Source organism: Triturus cristatus, chromosome 6, assembly GCF_964204655.1.
Source record: "Triturus cristatus chromosome 6, aTriCri1.1, whole genome shotgun sequence".
NCBI classification, from domain to species: Eukaryota; Metazoa; Chordata; class Amphibia; order Caudata; family Salamandridae; genus Triturus; species Triturus cristatus.
The window spans coordinates 1,086,065,128-1,086,083,088 of NC_140589.1; the positions used below are offsets into that span (position 1 = coordinate 1,086,065,128).

Here is a 17,961-nt window from a genome sequence, read left to right on the forward strand (position 1 = left end):
AAGATTATGATTTCATTGCTAATTCCTCCCCCACCACCACGGGGGTATGTAACCTAAAATAAAAAAATAAAAAATAAAAAAATAACGGGAGGCAGAAAGCAGTCATCCAGCTCGCAACCTTCTCAAGACAAGGAACTAATGAATTGATGGTGGTGTTTTTAGTGTGGGTGAGGGAAAATACCAGTTGCTGATTGTCTGTGTAGAAAACAATTGACATCCCAAACGGCATGACCATATCTGCCAATGGCCTCGTATATACATTAAAAATAGTGGGGCTTAATGAGGAGACCTGAAGTACCCCGCAGTTTAAAGGAAGAGCAGCTGAAGAACAGGCTCTATCAAAAACATTAAAGGACCAATCTGTGAGAAAAAAACTAGGCGAGAGCTATGCAGGAGATTAGCACGCTCTGCATCCTTTCTGAAAGTAGACCATGATTTACTGTGTTGAATGCTGAGCTAAGATCAAGGAGGATGACAGACACCGATCCGCCCTGATCTAACAGCCTTTTGACTTCTTCTACTACCTTCAGAAGGGCAGTTTCGGTACCATGATAGGATCTGAACCTAGTCTGTGTTGGGTGCAACATTTCATGGTTCTCTAGGAATCCAGATACACTTGAATTGACATGCTTCTCTACAATTTTACTCATCGAAGCGAGGAAGAAAATTGTCTGATCATTTCCTAACTCCGGGGAGTCTAGGTTAGGCTTTTTCAATAATGCTCTGACCTTAGCCTGTTTCCAGGATGCTGGGACAGATCCTGAGGTCAGAGAAAGATTTACCATTTTCAGAAGGCATGGGGAAATCTGGTCAGCTACTTTGACCAAGACATGCAGGGGGCCAGATCTTCAGGCGAGCCGGATTTAATAGTTCTGAAAATGTCACCAACACTTTTTATAGTCAGAAGAGGAAAGTCCTTCAGACTGTGCCACGTAGTGGTCGGAACATTTTCTTTCTGCTGGGCACAGCTAGTGTCTATGGACTGTGAAAGACTACTATAAATGGCTTGCATTTTGTTCTGAAAGAATCTCGCAAAAAGCGTTGCATTGCGACAATGATGAGTCTGGTGGGGGGGGGGGGGGCAGTGAAGGCAGGCTTTAAAAGGGGTTCGACTATGTAAAATATTTTGCTGGGTGAGTAAGCAGCATTGTTAATTTTCTTCTCAAAAAGTGGAATGACGTGTCCAAGAGTCGGAATCAGGCACTGAGATTTTTTCATTAGCATTGGTCAGATCAGAATCTAGAATAGGTTGAGAATCATTAAGCGCCTGTTTCCAGGATTCAATAGGCAGTTTTGACCATGAGCGGTCCTTTCAAGTCACTGATTTATACTTAGGAAGAGTTTCAGAGGACTCCAACATGAATGGTATTAAAAAGTGATCTGACAAAGTGACAGATAATGGGTTTTGAATGACTAACAATTTATCATTGGAAAAGTCAGGGTCTAATTCTCATGAATAGGTCCAAATACTCTTTGCGATAGTTGAATGGCCATTAAATCCTGAAGACGACTGGAGTTTGGCAATTTTGTCCGTTCTTCCAGATGGAGATTAAAATCTCCTAAAAGGAAGAAATTAGCTTTAGTGCTGGCTAAGTAAGCCATTACTTCTGGAAGAGATTGGCAAAATTTGCTACCCTGTCCTGGCGGTCTATAGATTAAGACTCCGGAGAATGTAATAGTGGAGCAAAAGAAGACAGCAAATGCTAATCATTTGCAATCAACAATTTGTGTAGGTTCAATGATGCACTTACAAACTTCTTTAAGAATAATAGAAATTCCTCCTCTCTCAAGGTCAAGGGGGGGGGGGGGGGGGGTGTTTCCTTTTCTTTCTTCCTTCTTGGATACCACTGCCAGCGCACACACCACTGCCCACGCTGCACTGGTGCACTCACTCCCGAGGCCCGATGTAGTGGTTGCCCAGATATCCCTCATGGCGACTGACCTATCTGTACATGAACGTTCCGGGTCCTAGCGGCTGCTCACATAGAATGTCAATGGTTTATTAGACGAGACCAAGCAAAGTGTTGTCTTGAGTGCTGCTCTGAGGGCTGGTCCGGACTTCCTGCTCTTACAGGAAACCCACTTAATGGGTACTAAATGCCCCTTTTTGGCCCAACTATGAAATCCAGAGTGGAATACTCCGTCACAACTTAGAGGATCCAGGGGTGTAGGTATACTTATCAGAAGGCATGTCCCGTATCATTATCTACGGACGTGGTAGGACGCCCAGGGCAGATATGTCACAATCTCCTGTCTTCGAGGGCAGACCCTTCTCCTTCATTAATGTATATGCACTCCATACGCGCCGTGGTGGTAGAGCTCCCTGTGGGCCCCTGGGTGCTTGGGGGGAGGTGGCGCTACATGAACTGTGTGGTCTCACCCCACTGAACCAGTGTCCGGGGTCTGGAAGCCGCCTTGTCACAGACGCATCTGGCTCATTTTAAAATCGACAACATGGGTTTAATTGACGCATGGCACTTTTGTCACCCCCTGGAAGGGAAGTATAAATTCTTCTTCGACGTCTGTAAGACCTTTTCTCACCTAGACTATTTCCTCCTCCTCCGGGTGCTGGGATATAAAATCAACAAGGGGCGCATCAAACCCCAGGGTCTGGACTGCTGCATGGGCCTAGAGCAGCCTAGATACATAGCCAGGGGCTGTCCAGAGAAATATTACAAAATATTGGAATGCTGGACTAACTATCGCGGGATACAGTTAAAACCATGTCCTCAGCTAGAAGGATCCCTAAAGGCAGATATCACAGCATTAACATCCTAGGAGCTGCTTGGGAATCGGGCGGGTGGGGACGATAGATAATATGGAGCAGGTCTTTTCTTTCTTTCCTCCACTTACCCCTTTCTGGAACTATGGTTGGTGGGTGTTTTGTGGTTTCTATTATTGCGAGGTTTGCTTATTGTCTTATTTTAGTCTTGCAATATGGTTGTTGAAGGTTATAATTAGCCATGTGATTGAAGTAGATGATTGTTATATTAACCACTTCATGGATAGGTCTCTTATCGCTCAATTCTTTTTTTTCATTGTATTGTTTTCTCTCATTAAAGCAAAACCAATAAAAACAAGAGAAGGTCAGATGACACCTACATCAAATGGCAGACATGACAATTATTCTGTGTAAAGGGAGAAAGATGGCGGCCTCCATGAAATAAAATGGCAATGAGGTCCATCTGACATAAGGCCAGAAGAGTCAGACCTTAGGGGCGTTATGTCACATACTTTCCTCTCCCAGAGTGGCTGCGAGTCAGTGTGCACATCTACACGTAGAGTTCTTGGTAATTCATATCATTTCACCAGGCTATATGACACTGGAGCCAATCAGCAGAATGCCACATCTCCTTTCAAAACTAATGTTGTATACTTCGTGTGACTCCTTGTAAATCTTGAACTCTTACAGACATGGGTCCCATGAAGTTTTCCAGCCCACCTATTTACCTACTCATGAGGGTTAATAAGTATTTTAATCTCAGTAACTACCAGTGAAACAGCCCACCATGAGAGCAGTGGGAAAGGCATAGATCAAGCTGGCAGAGGGAACAAAGCCCCACTCCACTGAAGAGACTAACTCCATGAAAGACTGTCAGGCAATTAAATCCACATATATCTCATTTGGAATTGCAAGCCAATTAAAAAGTTGTGCAGGAAACAAGTCACAAAATATCAATACAATAGCAAATACATACCATGCCCCGGTAGTGTGATGTAGGTCCTCCTGGGATTGGAAAGGACAATGCCATCCCTTACCACACCAATGCCAATCTTGTTAGCACTGCCTTCAAACCCGATGACGACTGTCATGTTAGCTCTCCCTAAATGGAGTGGAGGTAACAAAAGAGATGAAAGTACAGCTCAAGAAGAGAAAAGTAGAGAGTTTGCAATCACTTAAGAAAATGTTTACTATCATAAAAGCAACATCTGCCAAGAATTCTAGAGCAATGGAGTAAAAAAAAAAACACAAAAAAAACAGGTGTATAAAGTTCCCAATCTCAAAATGCAAATAGACATAGAAATACATTTTCTTTGTAAGGATGAACATTGTATCACTTTCTATGATTCAGCACCATCTGCCACAAAACAAATTTGCACTTTGCTGCAAACAGTAATAGGAGGACTTAAGATATTCAAACAGCATGCCTGCTACAACTTTAAATCCCCAAAAAGATTTAGGGACACTCTTCAGAGTAAATGGAGAAGTCCTCTGATGAGGATCAAGATGGCCAGATTTCATATTATCTATAAAGGCACTCTACATCTCTTCAATGATCAAAGAGACTTGACCTCCTTCCTTGATGACATCCAAGAGGCTGAAATGGACACTTCTAACACAGATGCTGTAATGTATGAATACCTTTTATAATATGTCTATGGTATTTCTTACTAGGAATTCAGTTGCTTATGGCCTCTAACACCCTATGTTGTTCACATACAGTCCATTTCATTCCCTTCCTACAAATCTAGGCATGTTAGTTTTTGCTCCAAGATATATCTCCCAATGCAGACAATGCACATACTTGCATCTCTAGACGTCCTATGGCCATAGTTTTTTAATTTTAACCATCTGACGAACAGTCTTTAAGAATGTAAGCTGCAATTATGGTGCCATATATCATTAGATAGTCATTGATGACACACCACTACTACAAGATGAAATACTATGCTATTCAAATTCTGTTAGTCCTATGATAACCTTCAAATGAGGACTGATTTTAAGATGACATACCGTTATGTGATGCGGTTTATGATGTCTTACTGTTCAGCTCTAATGCCGTTTGCCTCATTCTCTTTTTTTTTTTAGTTCCTTTTGGTTACATACATTCACTTGTATGGAAATTGTGTCTTTCGTTCTACATCTTATTGATTACATGTTATTGCATTTATACTGTTTATCTCTTTTGTACACATCCCCATATGAACTCCTCCCTCCCCTTCCCCCACTGCAGGTCACAGTTAGTATTCAATTATAAGGGGTGGCACACCTCTGATCGGTCCATAGCTCCCATTCACCTCGCTTTAGCTGTTCCCTAGCATCTCTAGGGCAGCCCTCTTATACTAATTTGTTTTTACTCAACTAGGGGTGTCAGCTCTATAGCCCCTTGAGGGTCCTGGCATATTGGGCTCCCCCACCGGGACTGTATCGAGGGAGAGGATTCACCAGACTTTGGCTCCGGATTTCTTATACCCTCTACTAGTGCTTCCCATGCCCTGGCTCGTCCCCCCTCCCCCCCCCCCCACTGCATGCATTCCTCCGTAGTACTCTGCTCTCCCATTCCGCCCAGGTTTCCAGTTCCCTTTTCCACCCTGCTATTCGGGGTCCCGGTGCCTTCCAGGGTTTCGCGATTTCACACCTGGCCAGGTCAGGTGCCTTCCAGCGTCTCGTGATTTCACGCTTGGCCAGTATAAAAGCAAGGTCCTGGAATCTATCAGTGACCCTCGATTTGGAGGTGTGGGGAAATAGACTAAGGAGGTATTGCGCCGGCGCACAGGGAACTCCCGTTCAGTTATTTTTGCCACTTCAGATGTGACCTCCTGCTAGTATGTGTATAGGGTTAGGCAATCCCAGAACATGTGCAACATTTCCGCCCCATGTTCCCCACATCGAGGGCATCCCTCATCCTCCCTCTAGACATATTGGGTAATCCGTTCCGGGGTGAGGTACGCCTGATGAAGAACATAAAAATGCATCAATTTGAATAGGCATTTCTCGAGATCTTAGGGATACTGTCCAGGGTGTTCTCCCAGTCCTCATCTTCCATAGGAAGCCCAAATCTGCTGCCCACCAGTCTCTCAGTACTGTCAAAGGTTGGAGAGAGTCTTGGCCAATCACTCTATATAGGCACATGACTGCTTTGATCCTGCCCCCGCTGTTCCTATATAGCAACAGGTGGATTGGTGTTTAGGTTCCGAGCTACCCATCCCCCAATGTTTCCTGATATCTGCCGTTACCACTCTGTAGAGCAGGAACAGGCCCTGGGCGATGCCCCAGTCTGTCTGGAATTCTTCAAATAGCAGAAACTCCCCTTTTCTCTACAGGTCTCCCAGCTTGGTCGCTCCTGCCTTTACCAAGTCCGCCCGGCCTCTCCATTGTCCCCAGTGTGGCAGCGTTTGTATCATCGTCATTGGGAAGTCTGGTGAGTAGGGCACTCAATTTTGTGTCTTCTGTAGGCACATTCCCAAGCAGCGCCGTATCACTGTAGTCTATTTGTACTCTCTCGTTGTACCTTCCCCCCAGTAGTGTCCGTAAGAACACACCGCACTTGGAGACAAATGGCTCCATTTCTCTTCCCTGCATCAGTCTCCCCGCTATCCACTGGGTAAACCACTGCAGTTGCCCCGCTAGGTAATGAGATTCAAAGTCAGGGATCGCAAGTCCCCCCTTTTCTGTTGGTCGTTTGTGTTTCCAAAGCTACCCGCCGACAGCCAGTCCCCCTAATGAAGAATATCATGTGAGAGTCCAAGTCGGTGAACCGCGTTCTCGGTATCCATATAGGTAGTGTGGTGAAAAAATACGATAGCCTCGGTAGAGCTACCATTTCTTTTTTAATTTTTTTAAGTGCCATCATGCCAACAGATAGGGAGAGTTCCCCAGAAGGACATGCTGTCCTTTAAGGACCACACAATGCCCCTCTATGTTCCCCACCTGGATATCTGACTGGGAGTAGTAGTTCTTGACACCCAAATATCGTAGACAACGGGGTTCCCACATAAGGTCATCCAATCTGTCCGATGGGTCTCTGCCCTCCACCAGTGGGAAGAGTTGAGACTTCTGCCAATTTACTTTGAGCCCCGACAGTGCCCCTAACTCAGCCATCATTTCCATGGCACCTCGCTGTTCCCCCTCCCAGGTCATTCAGAAACAAGAGCAGGTCGTCTCCATATAGTGCAATGTGATGGGCATGTCCTCCTATCTGCAGGCCTCAATATTTACTGCCTGTCCGAACAAGGCAGCTAATTGCTCCTTGGCCAGAGCGAACAGGAAGAGGGAAAGGGGGCACCCCTGTCACACCCCCCCCTCTCCACCCAGTACTGCTCCGATATTGTGCGGCCTGTTTGCACCCTTGCCACAGGTTCCGTTTAAAGTAGCTTTACCCATCGCAGGAAGCCTAGACCTATTCACATTCGTCCCAAGACCACATATAAAAAATAACATTCAAGGCTATCAAATGCCTACTTGATGGGAATCGCGTAGACCATTCCCTCTCCTCCCCCTCTGCCCACTCGCCGCCATTATGGATAATAATCGTCTGATTTGAGGGCCGTATTTCTACCCGGGATAAACCCTGCCTGGTCCGAGTGGACAAGAGTTGTTATGAATGGGAGGAGTCTCGTCGCTAGGAGTTTACTCAGTATTTTAAAATCCAGATTGAGCATAGATAATGGCTTTAGGCTAGAGGTGATTTACCCGGTTTAAGCAGTGGGATTACTAGCGCTTCCCCGTGAAATGGGGGCGAGCGCCCTCCTCTCAGGCCCCCTCATATCTTCACCAGACTTGGGGCTAGTTCCTCCACGTAGGAGGCATAGAATCCAGCGGAAAACCCCTCTGTTCCTGGGGTGTTGCCCCTGGCAAGACCTTTAATGGCCGACCCTTACTTCTTGTTCAGTAATGTCTGCCCCCAATGTCTCAGCGTTTTCTTCTGTAAGAGTGGAGAGGGGGAGCGGAGCAAGGATGTCCACCATCTCCCTCCCTCCACGTCTCCCCGTGGTCCCGTACAGAGTCACATAAAACTCTAGAAATCTGCCTTTTATCTCATCCGGTTTATACAGGTTGTGTCCGGCACAATCTGCTACTCCCACAATAGAGTTACTTCTGCGGGTCGGATTGGCCAGCCAGGCCAGCAGGGAGCCCGTCCTATCTCTTTCTGCATGGGTTTGTTTGATGTATTTTTTGTAGTCAAAGCACCTCAGTCGTTCCTCCTGGGCGGCTATTTTCTCTTTCGTATCCAGGAGCTCCTGTCGAATCTCCGGGTGCCCAGGTCTCGGTTTTTCCAACTGGTGTAGTTCACAGTGTGCGTTTTCCACATCTGTCACCAGTATGCGGCGCACGCCAATGGAAGTGGCCATGAACCAGCCCTGAATTACTTCCTTAAAGGCTGTAGGAAGCTGGCTCTGTATATACTATACCAAACTAAGGTATAGTATAGTGTGCACAGAGACCAGTGGATTCCCAAAGACAGGCAGAGGTAAAAATAGATAATACCTTACTTATTAATGGTAGTGTGGGCGAGCAGTAAGGCTTTATCAGAGGGTAGTGTTAAGCATTTATTGTACACACTCAGACAAGAAATTATGTCACACACTCAAAGACTGAACTCAGACCAATTTGTTTGTATAAACATTTTATTTAGTTGTATTTTATTTTCTAGAACCAAGCCAGGCCTGGTACAGGTAAGTGTAATAATACTTTGCAAAAATATTGCAGTGAAATACAGTTTGAATGCAGTTGAATGCAATTGGATTGGTTACAGGTAAGTCACAGTTGGAACTACTTTTCAGTTACTATTGAGATTACTTTGTACATTATTTTTCAGATTACTTTTTAAGCTACTTTTTCTTCTCAGAGTGATATGCCTAGATATCACACCAAGACATTTCCTAGATAAAAGGTGAGTAAATTAGTTTTGGTAAATATACAGTTTCTTATCTTTCGTACAATTCTCCAACATTTTTCACAGAAAGGCAGTCAATGCAATCTTATGGGAGTAAATGAAGGCAGTCAATGCAATCCTATGGGAGTAAATGAAGTTATCTGTTTAAAGGCAAGTACTTAGTTTTAGGAGTTGGTTTTCTGGGGTTAGAACAAGTGTTCCCCCAGGATCAAGTATGCACTCAAAGCCCTCTCAGCGGCACTAGGGTGGCCGGGTGCAGAGTGCTGAGGCCCAATGTTATCCAATGGGGGTAAGGGGCCTCCAGTTGGTGGCTGCTCAAGAGCTCGCCACTTGGATGTGGGAGCAAAGCTCCTAGAGTTTAGCTCAGGGCAAAGGGGGATCAGAGTTAGCACACAAGGTGCACCCACAGAGGCACTGGGGCAGTTGGGTGCTGGATGCTGATTTGACATCGGGTGCCCTGTTTTCTTTAATGGGAGTTGCCGGTTTTGGATTTTTGCTGCAGACTCAGTTAAAATTAAAAACAAATCCAGGATGAACTTTAGTGGGTAGTGCACATCTTGCACACGTAAATATAATCGGTCCTTAAAAAATAAACATCCTGAACAAGCTTAAAAAGTGTGCTTTTTTGTGGCCATTTATATATTTCTCAAAATGTAATCAAGGCAGACTTGTGAGGTGCAGCGTGAAAATTTACCCTAACCGTCCCATTTTCCGACAATCGTCCCCTACGTTAAAGGGAGGCACAAACTATCATTTATAATGGAGTTCACGGAGGAGGAGCCTAGCGCGCAACCAAGATGGCCACGTAGGTGCGAGGCTCCCGAGGACCTCCGCGACCTCCTGCATAAATCCTGACCATATCCTGTCCTAGACGAGGGGACTGTGTTTGTGAGCCCGAGCTGAGGTGCCACCCGTTTTCCGTTTCCGAATCGGACCTCGGACACCGGCGGGAGCACCGATTGAGATTTGCGGCCTTCTCTGCGCCGGCCCCCCGGATTGGAGTTGTGGGGCGATCCGGAGACAAAGTGCACAACAGCGGTGGGCAAGGTTGGGCGACTCTCGTGCCCCGTACTTTCACTTTCGCTTTTGTGCCCTCCTTGCTGCCAGGCGAGGTAGGGTTGCGGGGCGGTGTGCGGTGGTGTGGCCTCGTTGGGGTGCCCTGCCGGCCCGCCGGCTGTGATCCGCCCCGCGGAGCTGTGGTCGCCCCCCCCCCCCCCCCCCCGGAGCCCGGGAACTGGATTGTCGGCCCTTTCAAGGAGATTGGCACGATTTGGGGACTGAAACCATGTCCACAAAGCAAGATGGCGAACGGACGAAGGTGAAATCGACCCGCCGTGGCGCAGTCCATCAGTCCAACAGCATGGACCGCTACACCCTCCAGAAGGGATCTCCAGAGGCGCCGCGTAGGTCCCCTGCGGGCCCGACTGATGCCCCTGCTCTGCCCGCGGACCTGACCCTCCGAGATGTCATGGGCGCCATTGCCGAGATGAAGGCCTCGGTGGACCAGCGCTTTGACACTCTGGCGCAGAAGATAGACTCGGTCCTTGTGGATGTGGGCCTGGTGAGGGCCGATTTGTCCAAAACGAATGACCGGGTCGATTCTTTGGCCCACACTACCTCGGGCCTCACAACGGACGTGGCGGCCCTCCAAAAGGAGGTGCGCCGGCTTGGCCAGGCGAGCGCCCTGATGGATCGTCGACTGGAGGATTCCGAGGGTCGGGCCCGGAGGAACAATGTCCGCATTATCGGGGTGCCGGAGGGACGTGAGGAGGAGGCGGCGGATCTGTTTGTGGAGGACCTGATTCTCACCCATCTCCGGCCCCGGGGGCTGAGTAAACTCTTTGCGGTGGAACGTGCCCACAGGGTCCCCGGAGGAAGACCTAAGGCCGGAGCTCCGCCGAGGCCTCTCATTGCCCGGATTTTCAACTTTCGGGACAGAGACGCTATCCTGCAGACTTCTAGGCTACAAGGACCGGTCAGACTCGACAACATGGACGTGAACTTCTACCCTGATTTTACTCCGGCGGTCCAAAAGCAGAAACTGAGTTTTCTCGGAGTCAAACGTCGCCTACGGGACCTGAACCTCAAGTATGCGATGCTTTTTCCAGCTAAGTTGAGGATAGAGGTGGATGGCCGCACGCACTTTTTTGACCGTCCCGAGGCGGCCGGGGACTGGTTGGACACTTTGCCCGGGGATCGGGGCCGGGGGGGTGGGGGGGGTGCGGTTGGCGGGGAGGGCTCGCCGGATCAGGACTGAGGGACTAATAGTAGGCCTTGCTCTGGACAACATTATTGTCACCATTGACTGATCGTGTATGTTCCCCTCCTGTGGAGGTCGTACGGGGTCCCTTGGGGGCTTTCCCTCCTCCTCTGGGGGACTAGTTAGTTTTTTCATCTATGGGGCGACAGGCACACTGCACTTTGGGGGGGGCTGTCTGGGCTCATGCAGGGGTGCAGGGAGGGGGGAGTTCTGTTGGGACGGGTGGGTTGGGGTGGGGTGTTGTTCGTTTTTACCGCAAGGCAAACCCTTTACTGTATTGGTGTTGTTGAGGTGCTCTCGGGGGGACAAATGATGGCTTCTGTATGTGATGGGGGGGTAGGGATTTGACTCTGTTGTCGTGGAACGTTAACGGACTGGGTGATAGGATTAAGCGAGGTGTGGTCCTGCAGTATCTGAAACGAATTTCGCCAGATGTGGTCTTTCTGCAGGGGACACACCTTATTGGTAATTCCTTTTATGCCATGAACCGGCGTGGCTATCGTTTGGTGGCCCACTCGGGCTTCACGTCGGGCTCGCGGGGGGTGGGCATCATGGTTAAGACCTCGCTTCCGCTGGAAATAGATGAGGTGCGCCATGATGAGAGGGGACGCTACACTGTCTTGGTGGGGAGAATGGAGGGCAAAGTAGTTGTTTTTGTATCAGTGTACGTCCCACCGGGGTTACAGTCCACCACTTTTGCGGACCTGGGGCGCCTCCTCCTTGACCTTCCGGGGGGGGCTTCTGGTGGTTGGGGGGGGAGGGGGGGACTTCAATGCGGTGGCTTCTGGGACTATGGATCGTTACCCCCCCAGGGATCTCCCCCGGGCACAGGCGTGGCTGTCCGGCCTTTTGGATACACTGGGATTGGTAGACTGCTGGCGACTAAAACATCCCGCGCAGCTGCAGTACACCTTCCATTCGGGTGCCCATAGTAGCCTCTCGCGGCTTGATCATGTCCTTGTCCCTGCGGCCTATGCTGGGAGAGTGGGAGAGGTGCGCCATCTGGCGCGGGGTATTTCGGATCACTCCCCGCTCCTGTTGCACTTCGATGTCTTCCCGAGGGGGGAGGGCAGGGTAGCTCCAATCAATGCCTGGTACCTGCGCGACCCCACTATTCGTGCTGACCTGATTAAATCCTTGCAGCGGTATTTTGAGGAGAATGTGGGGTCTGTCCCTTCGGCTATCTCCCTGTGGGAAGCCTTCAAGACAGTTCTTAGAGGGGAGGCCCTCTCCTTTATCTCCCATGCCCGGAGGCGCGAGCAGGAGGAGGTGACCCGGGTGGAGGCCGAAATTACTGAATTGGAGGGTGATCTGGGGAGTGGGGTGACGGATGACGCACTACATGTTCTACACCTTAAACAGGCGGCCTATAGGGCCCTCGTCACGGAGGCGGCCAGGGGCCTCAGTAGAGAGCAACAGGGGCGACTGTATGATGTGGGTGATAAGGCTGGTAAATTGATTGCGTGGTTGGATAAAAAGGAGAGAGCGAGTCGTGTAGTCCCGCTGATTGAGAGGATGGATGGTGTACGCGTCACCGAGCCAGAAGACATTGTCTCTTGCTTCGCGGATTATTTCCGCGAGGTGTATTCCCCGGTTTCTCCCTGCTCGGAGGAGGATTCCCATGCCCTGCTTCGAGATATCGCGCTGCCCTCCCTTTCGGTGGAGGACAGGGAGTCGTTGGATGCTGCTCCCACCTCGGACGAAATTGCCCTCGCCATACGCTCGGTCGCATCTGGCAAGGCCATGGGCCCAAACGGCATCCCTATCGAGTTGTATAAGCTGCGACCGGACGTACTGGCACCCCACCTCCGCACGATGTTCCTGGCGGCTCACTCGCGGGGCTCCCTCCCGCCAGACCAGCGTCTGGCTACAATCGTGGTGATCCACAAAGAGGGGAGACCCCGAGACCGGGTTACATCCTATCGGCCTATCTCGCTCTTGAATGCGGAGCCCAAAATCCTCGCCAAGGTGCTAGCCAACCGGCTGGTCGGCGTGGTGGGCGATCTGGTCCACCAAGACCAGTCCGGCTTTATTCCCCATCGCAACACGGCCCTTAATCTGCGGCGCTTGCACGGGGTGCTCGCGCGTGTCCCGTTTGTGCGGGAGCTGGCCATATTGGCGTCCCTGGACGCCACCATGGCGTTTGATACGCTCGAATGGCCATACATTTGGGCGATGCTGGCGAAATTTGGATTTGGACCGGGATTCATCAGCTGGGTCAAATTGTTGTATTCGGGCCCATTGGCGCAGGTGGTGGTGAATGGACGAGTCTCGGCTCCATTCGCGCTGGGCCGGGGCACGCGACAGGGTTGCCCCTTGTCGCCGCTCCTGTTTGCACTGGCCTTGGAACCCCTGGCGGAGTGGCTGCGGTGGCACCCTTCCATCCGTGGTCTCCGTTGGACCCCAGAGTATGAGGACCGCGTGTCCCTATATGCGGACGATATCCTTTTGTACCTAGCCTCCCCGCGTAAATCACTGATTGTCCTGGTTGATGTTTTGCGCTCATTCGGCCGCAACTCAGGCCTTGTCATCAACTGGGCTAAATCATGTGTGTATGTGCTTTCCGGGGAGGCTCCCGTCCTCCCGCGGGACTGTCCGATCCAGATTGCCTCTCAGGGGTTTCGGTACCTGGGTATCTATATTACTCTGGACCTGGAGGCCCGCTACGAGCGGAATTTGCTTCCCCCCCTCCAGCGCTTGAAGGAGGACGTCGCGCGCTGGCGGCGCCTGCCGCTCTCGCCGCTCGGCCGGGCGGCATTGTTTAAGATTATGTCGTTGCCGCGCTTCCTGTACGCTCTCCAGAACACTATGGACTTAGTCCCGGCGCGCTACTTCCGTGAGGTGGAGAGTCTACAGCGCCGCCTGTTCTGGGACGGGAGGCCGCATATTGCCCTGGCGAAGTTGACGCTCCCGTGGTACGACGGGGTGATTGCCCTCCCGGATATTAAACGGTATTACTGGGCCTCCCAGCTAGCTGCTATTAATCATGGCCTCTACGGGCCCGCCTTAAACCCGGCATTTGAAATGGACAAGATGCTCCTGCCCGGTGGCGACTACAATCGAGCGCTCTACTCTGGCGTGCCCGACCCCCGCCTGACGGGACCTACGCGTGTCATGGTGCGGGTATGGCACGCGGCTAATGCAGCTATGGGGTGGAAGGACCGTTTGACCCGGGCGTCACCACTATATGCGTCTGAGAGGTTGGGCTCCCTGTGGACCTCGAAGGGCTTCGAGAAGTGGGACACGATAGGCATCAGTAAAGTGGGGGATCTCTGGACGAGGGGGGGATTTAAAACATTCGAGACGCTGCAGACGGAGTTTCAGCTGCAGGGCAGTGAATACTTTCGGTACTTACAGGTCCGTCACGCACTGGGCTCCGTCTTCCCAGACGTCGCCTCCATCCCGGAGTCTTCCCCCCTGGAGGATAGAGTGCTGGATGGCCACGTTCCGGATAGCACGATCTCCCTTATTTACAAAAAATTGATTAATGACCGCTCGGGCTTGCTGACTGGCCTCCGCGAGGCTTGGGTTGCCGATGGGCTGGAGTTGGACGACGAGGACTGGATTTCCGCGGTGGCCTCTCCGAAGGAGGTGGCCATACCGGCTCGCCTTCGCTTCGTCCAGCTAAAGATCCTCCACCGGGTTTACATGACTGGGCCAAGGCTTCTGCGTATGGGCTATGCTGAGGATGGGCTGTGTAAGCGTGGGTGTGGTGCTTTGGCGACTTTTCTGCATATTTTGTGGGAGTGCCCGAAGGTGGAGCGATTCTGGCGTGGTGTGCATGAGGTCCTGCGAGTGGTTACGCATGTCGCGCTGCTGCCTGAAGCGAGGAGATGCCTGCTGAATGTGTGGGAACCAACTGACTACTCGGTTCCGCAGACGCGATGGGTGACTCTGGGATATATGATAGCTAAGCGCGACATTGCTCAACTGTGGGGATCCCAGAGGCCCCCGGCAGTGTCGGCCTGGAAAGAACACATGGATTGGTGCATGTTCCGAGAAAAGGTGGTGTATGTGGCGAGGGGTAAGCCTGGGGCGTGGGTGAAAGTATGGGGCCCCTGGAACGCCTACCGCGGGGGTATTTGCGAGCCACCACTGCTCCCTGCTGCCTCACCAGCTCCGTCCCCCTAGTTGACCCCCTCCCCCAGCCTCGGGCACAGGGTTCCCCCAGTCCCTGCTCTGTTCCCCTTCCCCTCTTTAGATTCCTGTGAACGGTTGGGGTCCCCCATTTGAGGAGCACGTGCTGTTACTTTGGATTGCGGGTTGCCTTGCGGGTGTGGTTTTTTGTGTGGTTGTGTTTGTATAAAATGAAACCGTATTGTGGGCTCAGAGTCATGTGGCCCACGTCGTTGATACCTCCTGATTTACTTCTCTGCAACGCCAAGTGCCTTTTTGTACGTATGTCATATGCTCCTGCTATTCTAGCGGCCGGCCGGAAGGTTGTAGGCCCATACTTTTATATATTTGAGATTGCAATAAACGGTTTCTAACAAAAAAAATAAAAATAAAAAAAAAATAATAATTGAGTTCACTTTAATTCCTTACATCTGAACACATCACAAACCATCCTTTTGTGCTGTCGTCTGTGTGCTCGTAATGTTCTTTGGGTGAGCACAATCCCTTGTTGGATTATGTTCTCTGTGTGTGCCTGAAGTGATGCTAGTCTCTCCGTGCCCTATGACAAAGGCCGTGACGCACAGGCCTCGGGGGCAAAGCCTGTTAAGGAGCAGGCAGGGAGGACATTCTGCTCAGTTACTGCCTCCTTCCTAAAAGAAACACGTCTAAAGCCTTTATTAGATCAGGAATTGAGGAAATGGTTTGTGCTTATATTGGATCAGGAAACAAACGTGATAATGTATGGCAAGGAGGAAAAGTTGAAGAGGACCACATGGCCAGACTCTCTACAAATGTAAACAAAGATAAGCACACGCACAAGATTATTCAAACATGTCGCCTTTACCAGGACAACAGCAACTCAGCGAGTAACATACACAGATGCCACACAACTATAACAAGCATTAAAAATGCAATAGGTCTCGCCTTTCATTAAGTTAAAGCCATTTGCGTCGCTATACAATAGCAAAGCAAATTGCTTTAACTTAATCAAAGGCGAGACCTATTGCATTATCAATGCTTGTTTTAGGACTTGTGCCCTAGAGAAAAGAAAACTGTGAGCTGACAATAACTGAATAGCTCTGCCTATGTTGGTAAGTTTAGACACCGTAGCGCTCCTTTGCAGAGTAATGTTTACGAAGGTGTGATGGAAAAATGCACATAGAAATAAAATGTAAGACTAATTTTAAACAAGCATTGAAAATGCAATAGGTCTCGCTTTTGATTAAGTTTAAGCCATCTGCTTTGCTAATGCTATTGTATAGCAAAGCAAATGACTATTTTAATGAAAGGCGAGACGTATTGCATTTATAATGCTTGTTGTAAGTTGAGGTCAACTTCCAATTAACCCAACACCGCTCCCTCTCAAACATACCAGCAGTATTCACCACTGTTAACTGCCCCCACCCCACCCTAATTGTATGCAATACTAATAAGCACCAGCAACTGGTTACAACAATGAAGATCCGAAAAAAGGTCAACAAGGCTAATAATCAGACCGTAGGCACAAATCAATCACTACAAATGCATGCATGGAACTACACCTTGCAAAGAAGTTAATATATAACAAGCATTGGCATAGCCAATAGATCTCGCCTTTGGGACCTTATAAGTGTTATGCCATGCAACAGTTGATGTTGTTGCACCAAGGATATTGTGCTGCATAACTAAATACTTATAAGGTCCCAAAAGCGAGACCTATTGGCTATGCCAATGCTTGTTACATTGAATAAATGCATTTGACTATGAAAGCCTGTGCTTCTGCTGTCGAGAATCACCTTGGAGCAGGCAATGCAAATGCAGAGTTCTTATATTGCATGCCAACAAAAATGTGCCAAATCAGAAAAGAGGAATGGGGTGAATACAAGGGTGAAGGCATGAGGAATATAAAGCTATTCACAGAGAGTAATAGAAAATGGATCATTTTAATGAGAGAGTATTTGAGGTAAGGAAGCATTTAAGGGTAGTATGATCAATGAACGGACATCGAGAAGACAATATAACACAATTCTGAAGTCTGCAATGAACTATCTTGAGAAAATGTATTCATACATCTAGGGGGAAAGATTGTTCCACTTTTTTGGCAAGTAGCACAGCATATGCATGACAAAACAGTGAATAATAGTTTCTGGAACCTCTGCAAGAATTAAATGTGAAAAAGACCGTAAGAATGTGGCTAGAATGATTAAGGTTAGGTACAGTGGTTTCGTTCTCGTTTCCTCAATGGCGTCATTCTGTTCTAATAAGTGAGGAGGCAGGTGGCCAGTAGTCTCCCCCCCCCCCCCCCCCCCCAGAGTATTATCACTACAAAACTTATTGAAAATAACCACCGTTAACGGCAAGTATAACTGCGTCAATCATGGATAGAAAATAACCTATTTTTTTTTTTTTTGAGGAGGAGCCTAGCGCGCAACCAAGATGGCCGCGTAGGTGCGAGGCTCCCGAGGACCTCCGCGACCTCCTGCATAAATCCTGACCGAATCCTGTCCTGAATGAGGGGACTGTGTTTGTGAACCCGAGCTGAGGTGACGCCCGTTTTCCGTTTTTAAATCGGACTTCGGACACCGGCGGGAGCACCGATAGAGGTTTGCGGCCTTCTCCACACCGGCCCCCCGTACTGGAGTTGTGGGGCGATCCGGCGACAAAGCGAACAACAGCGGCGGGCAAGGCTGGGCGACTCGCGTGCCCCGCACTTTCACTTTCGCTTTTGCGCCCTCCTTGCTGCCAGGCGAGGTAGGGTTGCGGAGCGGTGTGCGGTGGTGTGGCCTCGTTGGGGTGCCCTGCCGGTCCGCTGGCTGCGATCCGTCCTGAGTAGCGGTGGTCGCCCCCCCCGGAGCCCTTGAACGGGATTGTCTACCCCCTTTTTGAGGAGATTGGCTCGATTTGGGGACTGCGAACATGGCCACAAAACAAGATGGCGACCGGGCCAAGGTGAAGTCGACCCGTCGTGGCACGGCCCATCAATCCAAT

At 49.7% G+C, this 17,961-nt stretch overlaps 1 protein-coding gene across 3 annotated transcripts in view; it reads right to left on the reverse strand.

Moving 5' to 3' along the window:
- Nucleotides 1–17,961, reverse strand: part of OSGEP (O-sialoglycoprotein endopeptidase) — an 871,251-nt gene that overhangs the window by 822,925 nt on the left and 30,365 nt on the right. For all 3 annotated transcript variants that reach the window (XM_085611966.1, XM_085611965.1, XM_085611967.1), the window contains exon 2: nt 3,699–3,824. In XM_085611966.1, the coding sequence (XP_085468092.1) occupies nt 3,699–3,813 (115 nt within the window). In that variant the 5' untranslated portion in view covers nt 3,814–3,824. The remainder of the gene's footprint in view (nt 1–3,698; nt 3,825–17,961) is intronic.